Source organism: Manduca sexta, chromosome 5 (assembly GCF_014839805.1).
Source record: "Manduca sexta isolate Smith_Timp_Sample1 chromosome 5, JHU_Msex_v1.0, whole genome shotgun sequence".
NCBI classification, from domain to species: Eukaryota; Metazoa; Arthropoda; class Insecta; order Lepidoptera; family Sphingidae; genus Manduca; species Manduca sexta.
In genome coordinates this window covers 6,014,723-6,041,892 of record NC_051119.1, presented here as the reverse complement: position 1 = coordinate 6,041,892, position 27,170 = coordinate 6,014,723, and the positions used below count along the sequence as shown (strand labels likewise).

Genomic DNA, 27,170 nt, shown 5'->3' with positions numbered 1-27,170 from the left:
ACTCAGTATCAGCCCTGAGTCTGAAATTTATGCCTGATATAGTGATAGGCTCGCCCCTTATATCATGCAACGGCATACACAGCGGAAAGTGGGTGCACCGACTCAACTGTAGATAAAAGGCGTTTGTATGTGAATAAATGCGGCGATAGCCTAGTTGGGTGTGGAACGGACTGCCAAGACGAATGTCCGCAGGTTCAAATCCCAAGGGCACACACCTCTGACTTTTCTAAAAAATCATGTGTGTATTCTTTGTGAATTTATCGTTCGCTTTAACGGTGAAGGAAAACATCGTGAGGAAACCTGCACATCTGAGAAGTTCTCTATAGGAATTTCGAAGGTGTGTGAAGTCTACCAATCCGCACTAGGCCAGCGTGGTGGACTAAGGCCTAATCCCTCTCAGTAGTAGAGGAGGCCCGTGCTTAGCAGTGGGCAAGTATATAATACAGGGCTGATATTATTATTATATGTGAATAAATTTATTTGTTCAATGATATTGAGTGGTACGGCTATAAAGGAACGAAACAATGATCTTTAGGCACAGGAAGTCAAATGCTGAACTGAGGCTTCCCCTAAGATTTCCAGACCGACCTGTGAGAAACGAATGGACGAATATAAACTCGAAATTTAAAAGATAAAAAACAAGCTAATGTCAGTAGTTAATTGTACTTATAATCGTAAAGTTAATAAAAATTACAGCATTTGTCAATGTGTGTATTAAAACAAAAACAACAGTAAGTTTTAATTTTACTACTCTTTGGCTTCTCTATGGCTTTAAAGTCATATGTAAATTTCTAAAACGTAAATAAGGTTTCATTTGTAAAGCATAATTAGTTGCAAATCCATTAAACGTGTCTAATTTTATGTCCCGTGTGGACGTTAAATGATAATTGCTCGGTTATCATATTCTTTAAAAGCGTGACGGTCCCTTCGTAAACCTTGTTTATTTGTTTTTCTGTCTCACGTACTTGTAATTAAAGTTTATTTTGTTTTACCACGTTTTATCTTATATTGTGTTTACTAATATTAAGATGAGGCAAAGCTAGTCTTCCTGTCATTGCATTTAGATCGAATGACATTGGGATGCATTCTTTGACATTGAGTGATGCTAAACAAAATTGCTGTTAGCAGATATTTCTTCTTCTTTTATATTATGTCTTCCACTGTTTATCTGTCAATGATTTCGCCAAAATCCAGTAATAGCGAATACATAACAAAATGCATCTAAAATTCATGACGTCATTTTTTTTCTATCAGAGAGGTATTCTTTTGATATTAAGTTTTGCTATGCAAGTCTAAATTTGTTAGGAGAGAATACTACATGCGTCTTGCTTGATTGGATAGCAACCTTTTTACGCACTATGAAGTGTCCACCACGTTATTGAGCTCCGATAAAAATATAAGCAACATTACTAAAAAAAACAAAACACAAATCTCGCATTTATCCCGAAGGGGTATGCAGAGGCGCAACTAGGGTATTAACTTTTCTCCAAGTGTGTATTTGTTTCCCATGATGTGATAGGGGGAGAGTCTATCGCCATATCGGGCACATATTCCAGTCTCCGGGCTGATACTAATCAAACAAACCCAAAATCAATTTGCCACACCCGGAATTCAAACCCAGGACGTCAAAGCGCTGCCGTACCGCATGCAGTATAACTACTCCACCGAGGAAGGCAGCAACTATGCTATTAAGAATTATAAGTTCCAGTGTAATCTTTATGCCAGGAAAATATGCTTAAATAGTGACTCATAAGTCGTATCTGGGGTAATCTAGATTCCTATCAATGCAGAATATATATTTCCTGTACAAATTAACGTAAACATGTAATTTTATAAAGGATAGACTCTTGAACTCTGCTGCAATTGGATAATGACTTTATTTACTTAGCTCCAGTTTTGGATTATGTAAGGATTTAGGTAACTGATTCTGCTTGCTTTGCTCTAAGATCTTGTTTAGAATAAAAGTCGTATTACGTATTTTTAGGATGACAGAAGCGAGTAATATTAACTTTTTTAGGCTGGAACATTTTTTATATATGGACTAAACATCCACATCAGTTCGGTGGTTCAAGAGTTTACTTCTTAATAATCCAATCAACTTCAAAAACTCTTTCAATTATATTATTAAGAGGTAGAACTAGGAGAATAATACGGTGTTTTGTGCACCTGGCAAGTTTTTTAGTATTTATATAAAAGTTTGAAGATTTCAATACATTGCAATTTCAATTTAGGATCCACTCGTAATGAGCACTATTGTGTTGTAAAAATCAAGGTTTTCTCATAAGAGCCACTTAAAACTGACGAGGACATATAAAAGTATGTAAAGTATGATGAAACGTAAGACCTTGTTTAGACGGAATAAATTCTCGAAGAATCGAATGTTATCGCTAATAAAATTAAACGTGTCTTTTCTCAATGAGCAGAGGGTCTACTTCGTAAAACGTAATGTGTAGTTTCGTATCAGTAATTTATTAATATGACCCTTAAACTCAGGACGTAAGACACAAATCGATCAAACATCTAGTGTCATGACGACGAGCGCAATGCAATAACCTTAAAATAATTTATAATTTAAATTTCTGGGTTGCATTACCTCTGCTTATAGTAAGAGCTCTCAATACTAAACCAGAGGATCTACTTTGAAAAACGGAATCTGTAGTTTCGGATGACGGATTGTACATTTTGTTACTACGAAGTGTTACGGATCCGATGACGGATTCGACGACGGATTCGATCCTTTCATCGCAATATTTCAGACATGAAAATTGTAAGAACTTGTAGTTATACTTTTTAAAACCATTTGCGAGGATAACGACATACTTCTTTCTCCAAAAAAATATATACGGGGAATTATCCTACCACCCAGGTAAGCTACAGAACAGTGACGGATCCGAAGTAATTTTGTAGTAGAGTTAAATCAAAAGTTCGTCATTTCTTCTTAATTAGAGTAATTGGTTTATCAGTTCTAATTGAAATAAATAAATAAAATAAATTCGTTTTGGACCGATGTTTCGACGTTCGTTTTGCGAAGTAGACCCTCAGTAGTGAGTAATGCTTTTTGTGGTTGGACTCGAAGATCATCGTACCCAGTGTAATCATTACAAGACATTATATATAATGTTAAATAGGATGATGAGCTCAATGAAATTTAATTCGTATTTCTATTCATAGTTAAGGCTTCTTTTTTGTATTATTTGCTATAACATAGAGAATAATGTACAAAATCAAACATAGGTATCCCTATCGTATCTCTAATCGATACTCTATCTAGACCCAACTTTACATAGCATCAGGTGCAGTAGGTTTCATAGAATAACTTCCTTGTCGTACTATTTGCTGTTAAATAGAGAATAATGTAAAAAATCAAACAAAAAAATATCCTACTGTGTTGTTAATCGATAAATACTTTATCTATATCTAACTTTACGTAGCATTAGGTGCAGTGTATGCAATCTACTGTGTTGTTAATCGATAGGTACTCTATCTGGACCTGACTTCTTAAAATATGTTATAACATCTATCTGAACAAACCCTTACATTCATACAATCTTATATTATCTTTATTTGAAGGACAAACAACATCCTTATTAAACAATTCGCGTCCCCATACTTTCCTGTCGTATCAGGTACTGTTAATCGAAAATGGCTGGTCATTGCCGCGGCCTTGTCAATGTCGCGGGGGGCGATGGTGCGTGAAATTTAGTCACTAGCTGACCCGACAGACGTTGTCCCGTCTTAACTATGAATTTGCAGCGCATTCTATCAATCGCTGACAGTTATTTCAAACAATTGACAGTTATATAAAATTAATTTTCCGCGCAATTTTTTGATTTTATTCTTTCATAAGAACCTTGTCCTGACAATAACAAACACGACAAAGAAAAATAGTGAAATCGGTCCAGCCGTCCATGCGTGATGGCGTGACCAAGGGAAATAGAGATTCATTTTTATATATATAGATTGTTAGCCCAGGCATTGAGGATATCTTACGATTTAAAGATAATACAGGGCTTCCTACCAGTGGAGAAGCATATAACCCGATTCCTATCGGCTTCCCTTTTAGGTTTATTTACGTTTGTCTTAGTTTTTTAAATAAATAAAAATTGGCCGCGATATGTATAAGACATTTTTTTCAGTCTCGGGTTTTTTTTGAACGATTTCACCCTTCGCCGCTGCTTCCTACGTGTATACCATATGAAAGGAAAGTATGTTAAACATTGTACATAGAAAACTTTACTGATAGAAGACATTATTTTGATTTTAAAAACAATTTAAACTGCATACAAAGATTTTTGGATATTCGCCCGTATGAAACGGGAATCGATCCCGTCAAATAATAAAAAAAGGTTGATGAGAGACGACCCTTCGCAAGTCGATGTTATGCAGGCCTATTGGAACCGGATACACACAGGCTGACCCAGGAACGCGACACACGCGGGCTACTACGGCGGGTTTTAACACCTTGTGTATGGTCGCTATCCGGGATATAAACATTGTACCACCCCCAACTAGTATCTATACACCAGAGCTTCATGACCACTCAGGAGGTCCGCAGGCAAAACAAATGTTATAAGAAAAACTTTAAAGTGCGATGGAGCGACAGAAACAAAAACAGAACAGAGAAAAGAATAGAGCGTTTGACAGAAACGAGTAAACAAACAACGCACTATAAAAAAGATTGGGAAACTTTGCTTTAGACCAATGACGATAAAACTTGATATTAGTTTTAATTAATAACTTATAAATATTATAAATGCGATATTTGGTATATTTATCATTATTTAAATTTACGTTTAGGGGCCATGAGTCCGGTTATTTATATACTAGTCACGTGTCGTATGCAAGTGTTTAGTTTTTTTGTAAACAATAAATTATACATACTCCTTTTATCTCCGAAAGGGTAGGCAGAGCCTCTTTCCACTGTTTCGAGCCATTTCGTCCCATGATGTGATAGGGTGGGAATAGAACCCAATAAATGTGAAATTATTCTGAGTGTGATAAATACTATTTATAACGGGTCGTCTTGGTGTAATTAAATCCCCCGTAAAATTTCCAAGCGTGGTTCCACAAATGGAAACATATTTTTTTATTGCTTTGAATGACGAAACGAGCTTGTCGTTATCTGATGGCTAGCGATACGACCACCCATAAACAATAGAAACACCATCCAACACCTTGAATTACAAAGTGTTGTTTGGTATTCCACTGCGCTCGCCATTCTGAGACATGAGATGTTAAGTCTTATCATGTCCAGTAGTTATACTGGCTACAATTTTCTTCAAACCGGAACACAACAGTGACTATACACTGCTGCTTGGCAGCAGAAATAGACATTGCATTGGTACTTACCCAGGCGGACTCTCACATATGAGAGACCTACCACCAGTATGGTATCTACTCATTTATCAATGTTTGATTATTTAGTGTAACCGTGTGACAAACATGATATACCTATAGTCAGCCACAAAATTTGCTGAATAAATTCAACATTCCAAATCGCCTTTAAAGGTCGTGATCATTGTTCTTAAAATATTTTTTACAATGTTTACTTTATTTTAGAGTATTTATATTGTTAAAGTGTACAATCGTTTTGTAGTTTTAAATTGTTCAGTTTCTTTTGTGACTGACTGTACATATAATATAAAATACGTAGGCTTAATCTTAGGTAAAATAAGAAAAAAAAATAAGCGGAACTAGGAATGAAATTATTAAAATTTGAAAGGTGGTTTGATTTTTCGGGATAAATATTTTTCATGGATAAAAAAAATCCTATAGCAATCAGAAGTAATGTACTGGCGTGCTAAGCTCAAAAGCGGTATTTCAAAAAAAAAAATCTTGATTTTGATGTCGTCAGATAGCTTAAAGAAATACCCATCCAATGAACTTACCTAAATAACGGTATCTTGTTTAGAACTTTTTAAATAACCTTAAAAGAGTTTCTCTATCTCAGTTTTACATGAAAAACTATATTTACAAGACTTCGATTATCTCGAAATAAAGTTTTCCTGACATACCGCTTTTGCGCTTAGCTCGGCAGTGTTGCTTGCTATTAGTGAAAAAAACAAAACAAAATCAGTTTAGTAATTACTGAGATTAGCGAGTTCAAACACTATTCAGCTTTATATGTTAGTATAGATACATACATTCTTGAACTAACTCATTTTTATATGAAAATTCGTAGGTCAAAATCAAAGTAAAACTGGTTTCAGTTTTAAATAAATAACCATAACTTATACAATGTAAAGATGACCGATAAACATCTCCAACAACATATTTGTTTTTTTTTTTTCATAAGCATAGACATGCAAATTTTTTGTAGTTTCTAAAGAATGTATAGATAAACATTTATTATTTTAATGGCGCATTATTTTATATAAAACACGTGAACAGGGTTGTCAACAGATATTCAGATAGGGTCAGAGATCATCTCAATTAACAGCCTTTTTCAATAAACGATCCCAATCTCAATCTACAATCTGATTCCGAGAATGAACCAATCGAAATAGTTCATAATATGTAAGTGTGTCAAAAAAAACTTTGTTTAGATTGGTCCTTTTTCAGCTAGATCAAAAAAGGGATTGGGATCGTTTATTGAAGGCGGCTTATGATCGTTAAAAATATTTAACATTCTACATAGTTTGCCGGTTTCGACACACACATCACGCATTTATCTCCGAAGGAGTATGCAGAAATGCAACCAAGGCACCTACTTTTTGCCAAATGTGTTCCGTCTCGGGCACAAATTCTAGACTCCGGGTTGATACTGAGCAGAAAAACCCAAATATCACTTTGCCCGACCCGGGGTTAAAAACCCAGGACCTCACAGCGCTACCGTACCGCGCTTGCAGTATAACTACTTTTTTTTTTTTTATTTATTTCTGTCCATGGATACAAGTCCTTCAGACGCATACACAGTACAACTACGCTACCGACAGTTTGCCGGTTTATGGAAATAAAACATTTGTTTTTGCCCATAAAGTGGCAACCCTACAACCACCATACTAGCGCGTGGTCATAGTGCATTCGAGTTAACAAACGCCATTGACACACATAATGTTTGACGTAACGGACGACAGAGTATTCTGTGACGATCTCGCGATACTGTTGCGATGTTAGGCATGGCCGGATGGTCAGAATTTTTAAATTATACGTTGCTGTACGCAGTATTAATAGATCAATCAGTTTTGAGTAAAATCTCAAGTAGACATAATTTTTTATATATTTATCTTTTTTTCTTAAGGGTCATATTACCGCGATGCACCTACCTTATTTATCTCTGCACTACCCTAAAGTTGACTGGGAGAGAATGCCAATGGCATTAAGTCCAACTGAATAAATTTGTATATAAAGTTCAATAAATAAATTAATGTATATATCTTTTTAATTAAACAAACTTAAGTTATACTATAAGAGATTGTTATTACAGTCGGGGCTGTTAAAAAAAAAACAAATGTCAGCTGTAAAAATCCAATACATATTGTGACTTAAGATATCATTTGAGTTGATGTTAGTTCGGATTTATAAAATAATGACTATCTCATGACTTGAAATTTGGCAGCGTCTCAAGTATCACACTTCAGAGCAAAATTGTCTTGGCCTTAGTCAGACTGACTATACTATAATGAGTTTAAATTATTGTTATAGATAAACTGTTTTTGTCAAATAAACATCAGATAAACTATAATATATAGACGAAAGAGACGCAAATGAGAAATTGTCATTTTAGAAATGCATATTGTGCAGAAGGTATTTATATATATTAGAAAACCAATTATTTTAGCAATGTAGCACTGGCAACCCTATGCTGGTGAACAGACAATGCTTTACCATAATAATAATTTTACGCCGTTATAAATATCTATTAGGTTATACAGAGTCCATTGTTTCCATATTTCTAAAATTACTGATGGGTGTTAATATTAATGCATATTGTTTTGTGTTTATTGTTTTAGAGTAAATTGTGACACTTCATTGTGCGGAAATTAATAATATATTTGGTATATTCAAAATATTTTATTGTCACACGAGCATAACAATGTCTATTCATTTTATAAATTTAAATATTTTCCTTATTTACCTCGTGAAATATTTATTTATAGTATTAATATCCGGGAGGTCATAACAGACGCATAGTTTATTTTTTTAAATAGAGAACATAAGTTGTATTTAATTTAATATATTAGTATGAAATCTAAAGCCAAGAAATAATACGTAGTATGTGGCTGTATATTTTTTGATCTTTAACCCCTTGAGAATAGAAAAAAATTTAATGTATTTAATTTAATATATAGGTATGAAATATTAAAGCCAAGAAATAATACGTAGTATGTGGCTGTATATTTTTTGATCTTTAACCCCTTGAGAATAGAAAAAAAACTAAATTCGAAATTTAAATTATGGAATTCCAAATACGAACTGAAATTTTTCTTTTAAATCGGCTCACGTGTCCGTAATAATGCAGTTCATTCAACTGCGTCATCGTCATGTGACTTTTTTTTTTTATATTATATTTACATATTATAATTAAGTCGTTATGTTATCTGTTAAGAATGTTTGGATAAGCACATGTCCTTACATGTGTTGCGGAAAGTTTTACTGTTTTTTTACGGATTCTAGTTTGATACATCCCACGATTAGTAGCAAGTTAATTATATTTGTTGATTGTTCGTGGTTTGGCGCTTCCAATGGATTACACCATCACATATGATGAAGAATGATTACTTGTATTTTCATCCTGTTTTTTTTTTTATTTAAGCACGGCAAAGTGACCCCACGGCACCTGATGGTTAGTTGAGTCGACTGACAAGAGATGATTATCCCTCGGCAGTCGATACAATTATGCCGGCCAGTCGGAACCGGATATACATAGGCTGATTCCATAACGCGACACACTTACGTGAGGCACTACGCCGGGTTTTAATACCTTGTGTACGGTGTAAATATATCCTACCACCAGCTAATACGGCTTAGAATGTGACTAAATTGAAATTGTTAGCAGTGCAATGAGAGTTGTCTCTTTATGTAGTAGTCATATTATAATAATAATAATATCAGCCCTGGGGCCTTATTCTCTATCCCGCACGTTATTTTGACAGTGCGTAACAAGCACGTAACACAACCCATCATGTTTAGGACTATAGAAATTTGGCTTACAGAATACCATTCCACACACATTTCTCGAAGATAACATGACACGGCCGCGTTACGCGTTTACACTATCATACAGAATAAGGGCCCTGTATTATATACTGTCAAACTGCTGAGCACGGGCCTCCTCTACTACTGAGAGGGATTAGGCCTTAGTCCACCACGCTGGCCTAGTGAGGGTTGGCAGACAGCACATACTTTCTAGTTTCTTATGGAGAATTTTAGTTCTTATAGACTCATATCCCTTTGTCTTTATTGATTGTCACATCCATCTTGACGGTTTCTCGCATCTTTCGCATTCATACATCAGTATTTCTGTTGCATTAGAGCAGAGGTTTCCAAACTTTTTTTCTCATAGACCACTTTCAAAATTTTGCTAGTTCCTGTGGACCTCCTGCAGCTAAATTTCTACGACATTACCCAGAACATGCAAGTTTTTACACGTAACAGTCGTCGAGCTAATTAAAATCTCTTCTTCTTCTTAAAATCTGCCTACATTTATAGGGAAAGTAAAGGCAATATTTTAGTTCTTTACTATAAAAACTATGAAATTTTTTGTGACCCCTGCCTATGCATAGTGAACCCTCATTTTCTGGTCATTAAAACGATGTAAATTTAAGTGGACCCCCGCTTACGAATTGTGGACCCTCAGTTTTTGGTCATGCCATCGTAGACCCCCGTCATCTTCCGTGTTCACTTTGGGAATCAATGCATTACAGTCTTCAGCATGCAAGTATACCAATTCTCTTAAGTCTCGCAATTTCATTATTGTATTTGGCTTGCTGCCAACATTTGAAGATTTTATGTATCCAGGACAATTTCGAAAAGTGCCTGCCAACTTGAATGATTTCAGAGGATTTGACTCAGGAGTATGCCTTCGAGGTTGTGGTTAATATAAGTAGTGGATTATATTTTTTTAGTACGTAGTTATTTACAGTTTTAATATAACTCGAAGCATAGTGCAAATAAAGTTCATCGAGTATAAACAATTTCATTTTATAGTCAGAGGGCTTACTGTGATCTTAACCACAAATTTCGAACACCTAAAACAGATTAAAATACAGGCAAATTTTGTAGTCTCGCCCGTGAATCGAAAGTAGGACAATTCAATTTTTTATTATGGGTATTTATAGGTTTGATAGAAACGTAACGATGAAATTAACGCATTACTCTCAATTGGGATTTTTTATTTTTTATTTTGAACGTTCGCGGCAAAGCGACCCCACTGCACCTGATGGTAAGCGGAGTGGAGTCCTATAGAATGTCGACTGACGAGAGATGATTACCCCTCAGCAGTCGACATAATTATGCCGGCCTATTAGAACCGGCGGCAATAGCCTAGTTGGTTGTGGAACGAACTGCCGAGACGAATGTCCGCAGGTTCAAATCCCAAGGGCACACACCTCTGATTTTTTTAAACAATTATGTGTGTATTCTTTGTGAATTATCGCTTGCTTTAGCGGTGAAGGAAAACATCGTGAGGAAACCTGCACACTTGAGAAATTCTCTATTAGGAATTTTCGAGGGTGTGTGAAGTCTACCAATCCGCACTAGGCCAGCGTGGTGGACTAAGGCCTAATCCCTCTCAATAGTTAAGGATGCCCGTGCCCAACAGTAGGACAGTATTATAATACAGGGCTGATATGATGATATGATTAGAACCGGAAATCTCCGTATTTGAATCAGTCTATACTGTCGTGACGAAATTAAGCATGTGTAATGTTTGTAACTTTATATTATAAATAGAGATAAAAAAAAACAAAAATAACCAGAGTATAGTAAAAAAGATTAGCATCAAAGTTAATGATATTGTGTTCTTTTGTTTTTTTTTGGTTATTGCATATTGCGGGAATTTACTGTAATTAATATTGTATTATGACTATTGTATGTTATTATTAAATATTGCATGTCGAAATAACACCTCAATTATATAAGAGGTAAAATGAAAAATAATATACATTATATTCATAACTTTGTATTTCAATTCATAAATAATGATGAGTGACCTTTATGGTTAAATGTCATTTTGTTAAAGTTTGTTTACAACAATTATTATACCACCCTTATACAAGGTTATTTTAACATTCGGTTAATAAATAGTACCTTGTGGTTATACACTTATCTATACGTTTTTACCTCTGTTAACATTGTGCCAAAAATGATATTAACACTCGCCATACACGCTGTGTATTTTATAGTCGTTTTGGAACCAAAATTTTTCATCATCATCATCATCAGCCACATAACGTTCACTGTTGAATATAGGCCTCCAGCAAATTTACAGACGGACTTGTCGAAAGCGGCCTGCATCCAACGTGTTCCTGTTTTTATATGTTGTTCCAAAATGATTAGAACAATCTGTAGAACCAAAAAAAAGTGAATTAACTATACTGTTGATTTAAAAAAAAATAGTTTCTGATAAGTATTTTTTAAACTCTATTATTGATACAGAATTTATTTTTTTCGGTTCCAAAATGACTATGAAATCACGGTGTATATGCAATGGTGTCAATGATTATGCGAAACTCAAATGCAGCGGGGAATCACCAAAGAAACCTGTTTTTCACCAGTTCCAAAAATGATGGGGTTTTTAACCTGTCACTGAAACTGGTTAATGGTAATTTATTGGGTCAATTCGTTTTACTAATTGAGTATTATCTTTTACTTGAATTTCGATATAATTTATCTAGGATAATTTTAAGTATAATTATTTTTGGACGTCATAGGGTACCTTGCTTTAATGGCGAAGGTAAACATCGTGAGGAAACCTGCATACCTAAGAATTTCTGTATAGGAGTTTTGAGGGTATGTATGCGCTGAAAAAGGCATAATAGTTTTTCAAAAATTTTAATTCTTCAAAACACAATAGTAAGCTCTCTTCCTTTCTCTAGGAGACAACTGCATTAACCATGCATACTCAACGTTTAATAATTTAAAGTTTAAGTGCTATTTCATCTTGCTGTATCCAAAATATATGGATACAACTATTCCTATTTCATTATGCTGTAGCCAAAAAATATGGATACAGCTATAGTTTTAATATCATTCTGTAGCCAAATAAAATTGGATACAGTTATGGACGTCATGCTATAAGGAAATATATCTAAAATACTGTGTCTATCGCTTTAAACACAATCTAAGAGCTAATAGGATCAATAAACTCTATAGTTCTGCTCACCTAGCGTGAAATGTAATAACTGCATACAAGATACGTAATGGCGGTACATTATTTCTAATTAATAAGGCAGTAGCATCCGTGACCTAGTTCGAGCTATAAGAACGTATATTTAAATACACACATGACGCTTGTGTCCGCGAAGGGGTAGGCAGAAGCGTAATATAGTACCCACTTTTCGGCTGAGTTTTCCGTCCTTGATGGGGGCAAGCCTTTCGACATTGGGCACAAATTCCAGACTCCGGGCGAATAGAGCAGAATAATTCAATATCCAGTTTTCACGACGCGGGATATGAGCCCGAGACCACAGTTGTCTTACAGCATACAGCGCATAAACTATAATAACGCCCCCGAGACGGTTCAGATTTTTTTTATCCGTTCACAGCAAATTGATCCTATTGCACCTGACAGTAAGTGGAGTGGGGTCCAGAAAGACTATCGATTGACGAGAGGTGATTAATTATCCCTTATCAGTTGCCAGAATTATGCCGGCTTCATAGGTACCGGATAAACGGGGTCATGTTGACGTTGCTTTATTAAATGAAACCACATTATCTTCATGAAAATAACACTAGAATAAGTTACTTAAGTAGATGTAAAATAAAAAAAACTGTAAGTTTTGAAGAAAATAAATATCAATTAAATCAGTTTTATTAATTCTCGCCATAATGCAACTATTACTGTTCTAAGATAATTCGTCGCAGGGACATCACGCTTTCAGTCAGAAATACCCACACACAGTTTTTATTAAACTACAAAATGATAAAGAATTTGGAAAGTAAAACCGAGGTATCAGCTCGTTTTCATTAAACAACAAAACGATTAAAAATGTGAAAAGTAAAATTGGGATTTTGGTGAAAATATTTGTTATTCATGGATAACTTTTCGCAGAATGTTTGCGGAGGTAGCGACTAGTGTGTGGTTTTATTTATTATTGCAATATCAAAATGACCTTGTATACAGAGTGTTCCCGGAACGCGACCCACTTTCCTCGCTATCCGTGGTGTTACGAATATTCTGTCGCCAGCATTTAAGTATTATGAGCTATCAAATTGTTTTTTTGATAAAACTACCCTTTCTCAGAGATTCATAAATAAATATATTTATACATATAAAACAAAGTTCCCTTTTCCGTCCGTTTTTTCAAAATCTACTGGATATTTTTTTATGAAATTTGGTCTAAAGATAGTTTAAGATCCTGGGATGGTTATAAGCTACTATCCTGGAAAAATATATAGTGGGATTTTTATCCTGGAAACCTCCTTCACGCGAGCGAAGCGGCGAGCAAAAGCTAAAACCAATATACAAGGTCATTTTGACATCGCGTAATGTTGGAAATAACAATTTACAATAAGTTATTTGAATCGTAGATGAAAATAAAGAAAGTTTAATTTTCGAATAAAATAAATATAAATAAAAATTGATTTTAATTTTACGCGCCCTAAAGCCACTACTACTACTTTAAGAGAATTCGTTGCAGCGGTAACATCATACTTTCCGTCAGAAATACAAAATTATCAAAAAAACAGAAAACTAAAGCCAGGATTTTTTGTGAAAATATTCGTTATTAATTGATGACTTTTGGCACAATGTCAGCAAAGGTGAAGACGAGTATGTGGTTTCATTTGGTAACGCCATGTTAAAATTACCCTGTATAAAACTGAAGAGTTTGTTTGAACGAGCCAACTTTGGGAACTACTAAACCGAATTTGATTTTTTTTCACTGACAGGAAGCTATATTACTTGAGTGCTATTGGCTACTATTTATCCCAGAAAAACTTCGTGACACATGCGAAGCCGCAGGCAAAAACTAGTCTATATATATAAAAATGAATATCTATTTCCCTTGGCCATCGCATCACGCGTGAACGGCTCGACCGATTACACTATTATTTTTTTGTTGTGTTTGTTTATTGTCAGGAGATAGTTCTTATGAAGGAAAAAATTCAAAAAATTGCGCGGAAAATTAAAAAATTTAAGAAAACTTAATGAAAATATTAATTTTATATAACTGTCAATTGTTTGACAGAACTATAAGCGATCGACAGAATGCGCGCTTCAAATTTATAGTTAAGACGGGATAACGTCTGTCGGGTCAGCTAGTGTAATATAAATCGGACCTCAAACACTTAGTTTAATTATTTTGTATTGTTTCAGAGTCACAATGCATCGAGGAAGCTGGCGCCACATCGTTTGTTCTATCTTACTTGTTATCATCAGTAAGTTTTTAATTGACTAACTTCATAGAGTAATATTTTTTTTCTAATAGTAATTATTTTTCTTTGTTTTTTCTGACCTGTCTTATTCGTTGTCATCATTTACTAACCTCTAAGGTAATCAACACCTCAGTCCGCCCTGTATGAAGGCTGCAAAGATTTCGAAACATCGGGAAAAAATAATAATATAAATAACCGCGATGAAATCAGTAAATAGTTTTAGTTCAATGTTTAACATTGGCGTGACAATAAGAAATCATGAAATAAAGTTGACTCCAAATGTTTCGTTTTTGAAGGGATCCCTTTGTATTATTAATCACTAGCGACCAACCCCGGCTTCGCACGGGTGCAATGCTGATACTAAATACACTACAGAAAAACTGTGAACGTTGTATATAAAAACATAGCGGCCCGCTCTGGCTTCGCACGGGTATAACATAACAAAATAACAACATTTCTCCACTGTTTAATGGATGTTATTATATATATAAACCTTCCTCTTGAATCACTCTATCTATTAAAAAAAACCGCATAAAAATCCGTGGCGTAGTTTTAAAGATTTAAGCATACATAGGGACAGAGAAAGCGACTTTGTTTTATACTATGTAGTGATACGATTTAATCACTAACCGACTACAAATCCGTCGTGTGCGCCGGCCCTAATTCACGATAATTGCCGCACGTCAAATTCTGTCACATCACTGCCAGTTTCGTTATACGTATATCGAACGATTTCGCAACACGTGTGAACTAGTATAACAGACAAACGTGAAGTGTAACTTCGGTAACTAGCCCGTATTTACACTGGCGCAATCAAATTGTAAATATATTGCAAAAATACTTGTTTTTAGGCGATGTCTAAATGCCCGTGCATCACCAATATTATAAAAGCGAAATTGTTTACATGTTTGGATGTTTGTTAGAAGTAAACGCAGTTTCGTTTGAACGATTTATTAAATAGCAACTATCAAATGCGACCCTTAATTTGACGGCGTGTCATCTACTCCAATTCGCGGCTAAATAACTCAATATTGCTGTTTACAAAGTAAGTTTGATCCGCAAGAAAGGGCACAACTTTTTTAATAGTTGTTACTAACCAAATACCGCGCGTCAACAGCCGCGAGCAAAAGTAGCCTACATATTTGAAATTCGAATGCGTTTCGCAACCTCACCACATTGCGATAATTCCATAGCACATTACTCTAGCATAGATTAAATCTAATGTCAGTGGGCCAGATCTGACCGGCATAATGGCCTCTTACCTTCGCTTTTAATTCCGATGACGTAATGGTACAGTAAATATTAAAGAATGTTCGAATTTACTATGAAGGCTTTTTGTTATTCGAAATTTGAATTTGTTTTTGACGTTTGGTTTTTGTTTTGGACAGCATCAATTGTGTAGTTGTATTGCGTGCGGGTCGCGCGATATGACACCACTCTAAGGTGCTGCGTTCGAATCCCAGGTCGAGAAAAGTGATATAGGATTTTTTTAATCAATATCAGCCCGGATTGTGGACTGTGTTTGATATGGTTATAGGCTCGTTCCCTATCGCATCATAAGACAGAAAATGCTCGGCGAAAACTAGGTGCATCATTTGCACCTCTGCCTATCCTTTCAGGGATAAAAGGCGTGAATGCTGTACGTATACAATGTAATTATATTGGAAGTTTGCATCCGTTAAAAAAATTAAGGTTGGCGCAGTCCGAGCCCAGCGAAGCGAAGACTTTAATGTGTTATGGGTTTAATCGCTGAGAACTTGGGCTGTAAATCATGAGATTTGATTCCCAGATCGGTAGTTAAAGCGGCGATAGCCTAGTTGAGTGTGGAACGGAGTGCCGAGACGAATGTTCGCAGGTTCAAATCCCAAGGGCACACACCTTTCATTTCTAAAAAACTATGTGTGTATTCTTTGTGAATTATCGCTTGTTTTAACACAAATACACAATGTATTATGTGAGGTAGATTGGGCTCTTATACTCATATAGATATGTAATTAGCATATTAATTAAAACGCTGCTAGTCGCCGGCGCTGTACGCAAATATCTGGCTGTTGATTGTAATCGTGTGCAGTGTTTGGCACAGCAGTAATGTAAGTTCGCGAGCGTTGCATGCTCACACGCACGTTTTTTACCAGAAGGGGTAGGCAGAAGCGCAGCTAGTCGTCCCAATTTTCGCCATGAGTATTTATTATGTGATAGGGCATTATAAAAGGCGCGATAGCCTAGTTGGTTGTGAAATGGACGGCCGAGACGAATGTCCGCATGTTCAATTCCCAAGGGCACACACCTCTGACTTTTCTAAAAATCATGTGTGTATTCTTTGTGAATTATCGCTTGCTTTAACGGTGAAGGAAAACATCGTGAGGAAACCTGCATACCTGAAAAATTCACTATTAGGATTTTTTGAGGGTGTGTAAAGTCTACCAACCCGCACTAGGCACGCGTGGTGGACTAAGGCCTATTCCCTCTCAGTAGTAGAGGAGGCCCGTGCTGTGACAGTATGTAATACAGGGCTGCTATTATTATTGTTAGGGGAGAATTTATCACCGTATTGGGACTGTGATGACTCCGGGCTGATGCTGAGCAGCACCGGTAAAGGGTCCATAATCCGATTACTGCCGGCTTCCCTTGCGTAAATTATGTATAATTTAATTATCATTAGATTTGCAGACGGTATTTATGCATATTATTAGTACTTATATATTGTGTCTGTTTCGCTTCGAAAAATTTCACTCTTCGCCACTGCTGAGCACAAAAACCCATTCCAAAAATTGCATGTTCAAAAATTTGCAGCCTTCACGTCGACGAGTCGGTCACGTGGAGGACTTCTTCGGAACTCGTTCGAAAAGTCAAAATCACAGTCAAAGTTAAAGTCTTCGAAACGTCGGGTGAAATTAATATAAAAAAGCGATAAAATCCGTAAAATAATTTTATTTCAAAATTAGTTCCATTTGCGTGAACATAGTTTTTTATTTTCCTGGTCAGGCTATATCAGTAAAATTTTCCGCCACAAGAGGACGGTACATCAATTTGAAACATTAATGCTACTGCTTTCACGGGGCTTCTGTGTCAGTGTACACTATCCAATATTCATGACGTTGGGTGGTGTTAAGCCGCGTGCACACGGTGTACTGAGCAAGCTCGGAATGACTGTTTTTCATATTTTTCTGAACTGTATATAGGGTGTTTTTAAATTGTGATTTCGATTGTACAGGTTGTGTTTTATGTGAATTTGGGTGGGTAAATGAATTTATACTTTATAACACGATATTAAGAGTACTTTTACTTAATACTAGGAAAAAAGTATCGTAGTAGATTCATGGTACCTATAATGACTACAACGACATGAATGTAACTAAATATAACCTTTATTCTAATACATTTAAAACTAAATACTTCATAATTTTACTTTCAAAGAATATATTGTATTATTGGTATCTATATGACTACAACTACATGAATGTAACTAAAAATAACCTTTATTCTCATACAATTAAAGATAAATACTTCTTGAAACTTTTTGCTCTAAATCTTCTAAAATATACAACGTAAAACAAGTAACCCCACGAAAATAAAAATGGCCGTCTTGACAAGGGCCAATTCGGTTTCAATGCATAACATTTAATTACAACGGTAACAGGTTGCTCGGGACGAGGGGCTGACCCCACTCAAGTCTCAACAGTTTCAAAATGCCTCACGAGAAGGTAAATTGACTACTCAATATAAATGCCGTTTGTATTTTTTTATTGCTTTGAATGACGAGACGAGTTTGCCGTTCGCCTGATGGTAAGCGATACGATCGCCAATAAACAGTTAAAACACCATTAATCACTTTGAATTATAAAGTATTGTTTGGTATTCCACTGCGCTCGCCATCCTGAGACATGAGATGTTAAGTATTATTATATCCATTAGTTATACTGGCTACAATGTCCTTCAAACCGGAACACAACAGTGACCACATTGCTGCTTAGCGGCAGAAATAGACATTGCGGTGGTACCTACCCAGGCGAACTCTCATGCGAGACCACCAGTATATGGCTGCAATAGTTTCGCCTCTACCTACCTTTTCAGTGATAAAAGCGTTATGTTTACATCTATTCATGAAAGGCACAATACCTCAAACCGAAGGCGTCAAATCCATTTCACACTATCCCACAGAGATCGGTCAGCATCCAAGATTAAGGTAGTCAATCCGTACAATGCACTACGATTCGTGGCTAGTACGGACGTTTGGGGGACTCTGTCAATGGATGGCGAAATCCATGAGGACCACGATTAAGTGGTCTTGATACTTTCATATTCTTGATTAATATAATTGGAGGAATTAATACTATAGTAGTGATTAATTTGAATAAATGTCTTGGGGTATGTAACAAGAATTACGAGAGACTTTCCTACTTTCAATTTTTTTTGGAACATAAAAACATTTGACTTAATGTTAGATTGAACGCGCTGTCTCCCGTTTCAGACGAATTATCGTCCAACCACAGAGGCTGTCAAATTAATTTTTTCTTCCACAAAAAATTCATAACTACATGTTTGTACAATGATTTTGTATGTAAAATATGTAATTATTCGAATTTTAATACAGTGATATCGCGTGATTGTTCTTTGCATCAAACTGTTCAATTATCGATTATAATTTGAATCCCTTTCTATAAAAATCCTGTGGTCATTTTATGCTTTCTCATGATAATGATAATGGAATTGTCAATAGTCTACATTCCATTAAGGCCAAGTATAATAATGCGGGAGGCGTTGTCTAAAATCAGTACAATAGGGGACCGGCCTATGCTTGATTTTGTACATTATTCTATATGTAATGGTTAATAATATGAAAAAGAAGCACTCCAGCGAAAACTGCATAACAATTGGTTAAAAAATGAGCGAGTAATTCATATTTAAAATATTGTAACGTGCAGAAGTGGGCGCGATGTGGGGATATCGCTTCATCTCTTTTTTTCGCACGCGTCGTAATTCCCGATGACGTCACATGTGGATATTTCGTCTCTTTTCTGTTTCTTGTTAATTACCCCTTCCACCGAAATTCAAAGACTTATAACTTGTTGATTTTTTACCGGATTTTAATAATTCCTTCTGTGTTATAATTTATATTATGTAAATATTTGATAATAGTAAAGAACAAAAATGAGTCCGGTACCCTATTATACGGGCCTGCCTAATTGCGCCAAGATATTCCAATATGTATCACCTACTGTGACCTAAATACTGCAGACAAGTTATAGTTTTAACGTCTGTTCCCGGAATAAAAAGCCTAAATCCGTCTTACTCATAAACTTGTTTTAGCGTTAATAGGTGGTTGAGAATTGCTTAAATAGCTGTCAAAAACATCACCGGTTCCTAGTTTAAACCTAAATAAAAGGCAAGATAGCGGGTTTTGAACAGCTGATCGCGTAAATTGGTATTTTAACTAAGCATAGCTTTTCGAAATTCTTATAAGTAAAGTTTTATAGCACTATTATAAGTTTGAGAATAATCTCTATATTCAAAACATATTTTATATTAGTGTAGATTGTATAATTATTAATTACTCGCGATAATGAATTAAATCACGTCAATACAAAGAACATAATGGAAGCAACCTTAAACTTTGGAGCGATGGTATTAAGTCATATCGATTTTAAAAATACTTTTGAATGCATTTAGATACTAATAGATATTTCTTTAACTGAGTTCTGATTCAAGGCTTTGATTCATATTTATACTAATATGTAAAGCTAATGAGTTTGTTTGAATGCGCTTACCTTAGGAACTACCAAACTGGTACTAACCAGTTTACTGGTGGTAGATCTCTCATATGTAAGAGTCCGCCTAGATAGGTACCACCGCAATGTCTGTTTCTGCCGCCAAGTAACAGTGTGTAGTCTCTGTTCTGTTCCGGTTTGAAGGAAATTGTAGCCAGTGTAACTACTGGACATAATAAGACTTAACATCTTATGTCTCAGGATAGCGAACGTAATTGAATACCAAATTAATTTTGTAATTTAAGGTGTTGGATGGTATTTCTACTGTTTATAGTCGGTCGTATTGCTTACCATCAGGTAAACGGCAAGCTTGTCTCGTCATTCAAACTAATAAAAAAAGAAAACGATTTTTTTCACTAATTGCTACATTATTGCAGAGTCCTATAAGGTACTTTTTATCTCAGGAAATTATAAAGCGGGATTTTATCCGAAAATCTTTTTCACGCGAACAGAACCGCGAGTAAAATCTAGTAACAAATATTGTGAAGTGGTTGAAACAACATTGTAAAGTATTTCTTAATAGTCTGCAGATAATATGCACAAATATAATATTATTGCTTAATATTTCGCGAATGCCCGTTGCACCGATCGCGATAATTGCATCCTTTGAAGGTTATATTTTGTTCAATTGTACACTATATCTCAGAACTTGGATATATTTATATGTAACCTGTCAGAATTCACTGAAATGGCTCATAAATGTATTGAAATAAATTGTTAAAATTAAATCTGTATAACATCGCATTAGTTTCAACTGTTATGGTGTTATAACATATGTATAAATAAATAAATAAATAAATAAAGATTATAAATATCGCAATTATGTTAGTAAGTTCTGTGACAAGACAAGAAATTGTAACAATTCCCCCTTGGGTCTTTTAAAAACTGCGAAATAGGACGTATTTCATAATTTCTGTAAAAAACATCAGTACTAAGTTTAAGTAATAAAAAAAAACAGATTTCCGAACGAAATTATCATCAGCACCAAAACAGTTACTAACAAATCCAAGGCTAATGCTTAAATCATTGTCTATCAACAAATTAATTAAATTTCGTAATCAATCGTGATGTATGTTAAATTACGGCCTTTGATTACGAAATCAGTCCTTCACATTTGAGTATCAAAACTGTCCGGTCGCGCTATAGTTAGATGAATAGAGCGATTAGTTGAACAAGTCGGTACAACCTTGATTGGTGGATCGACGACTGGCGCGATAGTCGTGCGATTCAATTGCGACTATTTTGCCCGCGGCTTGGCTAATATAGGTCTTTTGTGTGAATACTGCTTTATTTATTAGCTCGTTTGTTTCTATTTGACAGTTCTTAGTATTCTATGAAATCAAAATATTATCATCATACATGGGGATGATTCGGATACCCCAAGGAGTGCATACTCCGGAGCTTCGATTGACACTATTTTTTGAGACAGTATATTAGGTTTGATTATTAGTATAATAGTATTATAAATATCTAACATTCTTCTGTCTCATTAGCACACTCATTTTTCTGAGATTTTGAAATATTTGTTACTATTCTGTTGTATATTTTTTTTCGTACAAACCTTCTCTTGACAATAACGAACACATATAACAAAGATTCATCCAATTTGGTGCAGTTTGGAAATTATGCGCGTACAAACATTACGGTGATTCATTTTTATTTATATAGATAGATTTTCCGATAATATCATTTGATTTGCGTCATAGAAGAAGAATATATATGACGTCATAAGATGTCAATTTATCAATAGATTTTAGTATTATAACGTCATTATACTAATATTTACAGGTTTAGGGGCAGTCCCAGTACAAACATTTGAGTTTTTATTAGTCAATTCTTTGCATTTATAATATTGACATAACAATTTACATCTTATGATCATTATTAAGGAAAACGATGGCCCAGTACATCCTACTTAGCATTAAAGGTGCTATACACGAGTGAGGCCGATGGCTGGCACATGCGTCATACTCTTGAATGGGTCCAGCTTGTGTGGACTGCTCTGCACATTTTGCTTATTATTTCTAAGAACTACTTTCTTTTACTGGTCGTAGGTCTCTCATAATGTGGGATTCCGCCTGGGTAGGTACCACAGCAATGTCCATTTCTGACGCCAAGTAACTGTGTGTAGTCAATGTTCTGTTCCGGTTTGAAGGACATGGACCCAGTGTAACTACTGGACATAATGAGATTTAACATCTCATGTCTCAGGATGGCGAGCGCAATTACAAAGTAATTACAAACAATACTTTGTAATTAAAGGTGTTGGATGGTGTTTTACTGAGTATGGACGGTCGTATCGCTTACCATCAGGCGATTGGGAAGCTCATCTCGTCATTCAAAGTAATAAAAAAAAAAATGAAAAAAAAACTAGATGATCCACCAAGGTAGTCCATTTATATTAAGGCGTCCCGCAGACGTTTTAACTCACGACAATACAAGAGGTAGACATTTCGTTAGATATGAATATACCTAGTCTTGCCATAAATATTGTAATAAAGAAAAAAGAAAATTGTTAACTGCAAATAACATTTATTACTTTTACAGTGTGTCAGTTTAATACATAAATATAAAACAATTAAAAATATAAAAAGCTTATTCGAAGTGGTCTCCATTGGCTGCAATACAGTCCTTTAAACGATGAGGCCAGTTATCAATAGAAGCACGCACTCTTTCCATGGGAAAATTCTTCACTGCCAATCGTATAGATTGTTTTAGGGACTCCAAATTATCATGGCGTTTAGAGCAAGCTGTACTCTCTAAAACTGACCACAAATCATAATCCAGCGGATTAAGATCGGGACTAGACGATGGCCAGTCTTCAGCTCTGATGAAGTCCGAAACGTTCGATTCCAACCAAGACTGCGTGGACCGAGCTTTATGACCCGGCGCCGAGTCTTGCTGGAAGGACCATACTTGGTTATTGAACATGGTGATGTTAAGGGGCTTAACTACCTTCTCAAGAATGGTATCTTGATACACTTGTGCCGATGTTTTGATACCTTTTTCACAAAAAATATGGCTCAGTCACTCCTTCATAGCTAACACCCCACCAAACCATCACTGAAGTCGGATAATGTCCACGTTGCACTCTGTCGACTAATTGGGAAGCTTCCTTAGAGCTTTGAGCATAAATACGGTCATTTTGTTTGTTAAAATGTTGCTCAATTGTAAAAATTTTCTCATCCGTAAACAAAATTTTTCTGTGACCTCCCTTTGCGTACCGCTTCAGTAGTTGTTTCGATTTTACCACCCTATTCTTCTTTAAATTATCAGTTAAGAAATGGCCAGTGCGTCTCTTATAGGCTGCAAGTCCTAAGTCATCTTTTAAAATACGCGACATGGTTCTAGGTGCTATCTTCATTTCCCGAGATAAAATCTTTTGCTTTCGGACAGGATTTCTTCGAATTCTTTCCCTTACTGCTTTGACCACCTTTTTCGTACGAACACTACGTGGACGGCCAGATCTTTTTCTGTCACAAACAGAGGAGGTCTCATTGTACCTATTAATAGCCCGGTACACAAACATTTTACTAATACCAAGTGTATGGAGAGTTTTAAAAATTGCATTTGGCTCCATACCTACTTTGTGTAATGCTATCACAGCGATTCGGTTCTCTTTATCACCCCACACCATTTTAATATCGCAAAATATTTTACAATGTATTGGCGCCAAAATGAGAAAACACAATGAACAATCGTATAAAAATGACAGATTCGAAATTCAAATGTAATATTTTTTTATAATTAAGTGTAACAGTATTTATGGCCAGACTAAGTATTATGACTGCTATTTGTTTCCTAAATTCCAATGATAAAAACATCGACTCCAAAAATGAACACCATCATGTGACTAAATTATCTTTTCAATAAATGACATCATTACTTAGAAATCGTCCTGCGGTACATATTCGGAAGTTTTTGCAATGAAACAACAACCGGATGTTTAATGCCTTAGGGTTTTTTCGGTTAAACTTTTTTGATAATTTCAATTATTGTGATCATGCGAACTTAGTTGAGTAAAAAAGAAACACGTTTTTAAAGCACGAGATCTGCCTGCGAGCAAGTGCTTGCAAAAACAGCAAATGAACTACTCGATTTATGATGTTTTTTATTAATGGTGGAACCGTTGCGGTATACCGGGGAAATCCTGAGAAAGGTATACAGACGTTCTTCCGGCTTAGCATCTGCAGTCCTGACGGAGAGTGGTGATAGAAATGCATGTGGACTTTTTAGGATAGGCGGAGGGGTGAAAGAGGGGAAATGTGTGTGGGTCATTTTAGTTATCGATTCGATATGCAACCAAGAGTTATACATACTGCACAGTGTGCCTCGGCTCGCGACAAATGTTTCCCATGCATGGGCGTGCATATTTTGTGAAGACAGCGCATAAGAGTTGTCTCAGGGAGGAGGGAAAAATTGGAATTTATTATTTATTAAATTATGATTAATTAATAGACTACATATTCCACGGAACTTCAAAATTTCGTGTTTATTAAACTGGGTTAAATTGATGATGAATCGATGGCGATATAAACCATCTAAAAATCGAACGCAGCATAAATTTAACAAAATTAAAACAGCTATCATCATAAAATCAATATAAATGTACAAAAGTCGCCCGTTAACACTGAATTAATTTCGCTAATGACAAAAATGTCCAAAGAAGCTAAAAAGAAAAGCCCATATCCGGTCAAATGACCTCGTTAAGACACGAAACGGAACAAAATCTCAAAGTTAGTACAGAAATCTTTAGAAATCTATTCTTAAAAGTTGGTTATTCAGAACTCGACAATTCTACGGCTAACAAGCATCTACAAAGTTTGGAATTTAATCAACAGTTATACCAGAAAATATTTCAACTAAAATATTTGAATTAAGTTTGTAAAGCTTTAACCAAGCCTCCCGGCGTTCCGACACCGCGGAGGTGTTTTAAATCGTAAATTAATTAATTGATGTGATTCTAAAAGCTCCTTTGTGACTGCTCTGTGGATCTTTATCCTTTCTCTATACGAAATTACTTTATCTTGCACTACTTTGTCTTCCAACATTGCATTCGTAGTTTTATTTGCAGTTTATTTTTTGTATTGACTTCATTTCATGTCGGTCCGTTTACGTAATGAAAAAAAAATGAAATACATTTTTTTTATTTCTCCTTTCAAATTAACTTTTGTTATTTCACTAACCTCTTGAACCATTTACATACAAAATACGAACTGTTGTATTTGCTCACATGTTTTTGTAAGGAACTTTGCGTTTTTAAATAAAATTTAACCATAACTTTAATTGCAGGTACACATGGCATCAACTCGCAAACAGAATCTACAGCAGAAGATAATGAATCAACCACAGTTGGTCTAAACTCAGAAAATACTGAAAGCGTATCGGCAAACCTAGAAGACGTCAGTTTAGATAATGACCAGCAGTCCAGTGTCCAAATAAAGAAAGCTGAAGGTTTAGAGAGCGCATCCAGGGTAATAATGCCAGTGAAGCCTAATATATCTCGCAACGACGTCAGTTATGCTAGCAAAGAAAATGTACAGAGACACCCAGTTGAAGAACTGGATGAAGAATTAGCTAAACAGATTCTAAGTAAATACGCAATGAAGAAATCAAATATCAGAGCTCACGTGCGATATGATGAAGTGACAGGTGAGCTAGTTGGTGGAGCACATCCATGTGAACGGGAATGTAAAGAAGGGGAGGAACCTATGGTGTGTTACTACCATTTCAACCTAGAATGGTACCAGACTATGAGTAAGGCGTGCTACAACTGCCCATTTAATGAGACAGATTGCTCGCGTCCTGACTGTATCCCCGCTGATGGAATGAACAGGGCATTGAATGTAGTCAACAGGAAGATGCCAGGACCAGCGATCGAGGTAAGTTTTGTGGAAATGCCTTAATAACTTACTTAGGTATTAAAGTTAGTTTGCCCAAGGTTTATATTTAATTGTAAGAAGATACAAAATGCAATATCTAACTTTCGCTGATAACTTTCCCACACACCTTTATGTAAGTTCGTTATTCCTTATTTCGTAACTTCAAAAAAATGTAGACGTAGCCAAGTACTCAGTAGCAACAAATTTAATTCCCCACTGGCAAAATTAAGTATTGAAAGAGCTGTAATCTAATTTCACTACCACTTAAACATCTACTTTTATTCCGTTCCATTTATTTGGTGTACTTAAAAATTTATTACGAGACTGAAAAAAGGACAAGTATTTTTCAGTGTAACATTACAATGTTAAAAGTTGTCGTGGACGTTGCGAAAATTAGAAAAAACTTTTCTCAATTTAGTTTAAAGCATAACATTGTGTGGAAAAATTCAAACGAGCTTTTTGTAATTTAAAATTTATTGTTATGTTGATGTTACAAATCACAAATTCAGTACTTCTATGTTCAGGTATATATAACTCATGATTTTATGTCTCTTTTAATAAAAAATCCAAAAGAGAAATATAGGAGGAACCATCAATTCTGCAAATTTTAACCACATGCGAAAATAAGAAATCTTATTTTTCCAACATAAATAAAAATACATAGGACCTTGTAATCTGAGCCATTGACATGATTAAAGACGTAATGATGAAGTTTGATTATGTTATCTTTATAAATATAAAAATACGAAGAAAAACCTCTGAACTGAATTTTGTTAAATTTAGTGCAAACTAAACTTTAATCCCCAAAACATAGGCCACATTTTTAAATTTATCAAAACCAAATTCCACTTCGACGCAAGCGAAGGCAAGTAATAAATAAATTAATTGGCTTCAAGTTAAACATCTGTCCTGGAGTTCTCAGGGATGACATTTAGGACGCGCTACGGGTAGACAGTAAACCCTCGCGACCTAATTACTGAGA

At 35.3% G+C, this 27,170-nt stretch overlaps 1 protein-coding gene across 3 annotated transcripts in view; it reads left to right on the top strand.

Annotated features, from left to right (window-relative positions):
* Positions 1-27,170, top strand: part of LOC115452912 (laccase-4) — a 102,539-nt gene that overhangs the window by 42,103 nt on the left and 33,266 nt on the right. For all 3 annotated transcript variants that reach the window (XM_037444420.1, XM_037444416.1, XM_037444429.1), the window contains exons 2-3: positions 14,480-14,541; positions 25,599-26,188. In XM_037444420.1, the coding sequence (XP_037300317.1) occupies positions 14,487-14,541; positions 25,599-26,188 (645 nt within the window). In that variant the 5' untranslated portion in view covers positions 14,480-14,486. The remainder of the gene's footprint in view (positions 1-14,479; positions 14,542-25,598; positions 26,189-27,170) is intronic.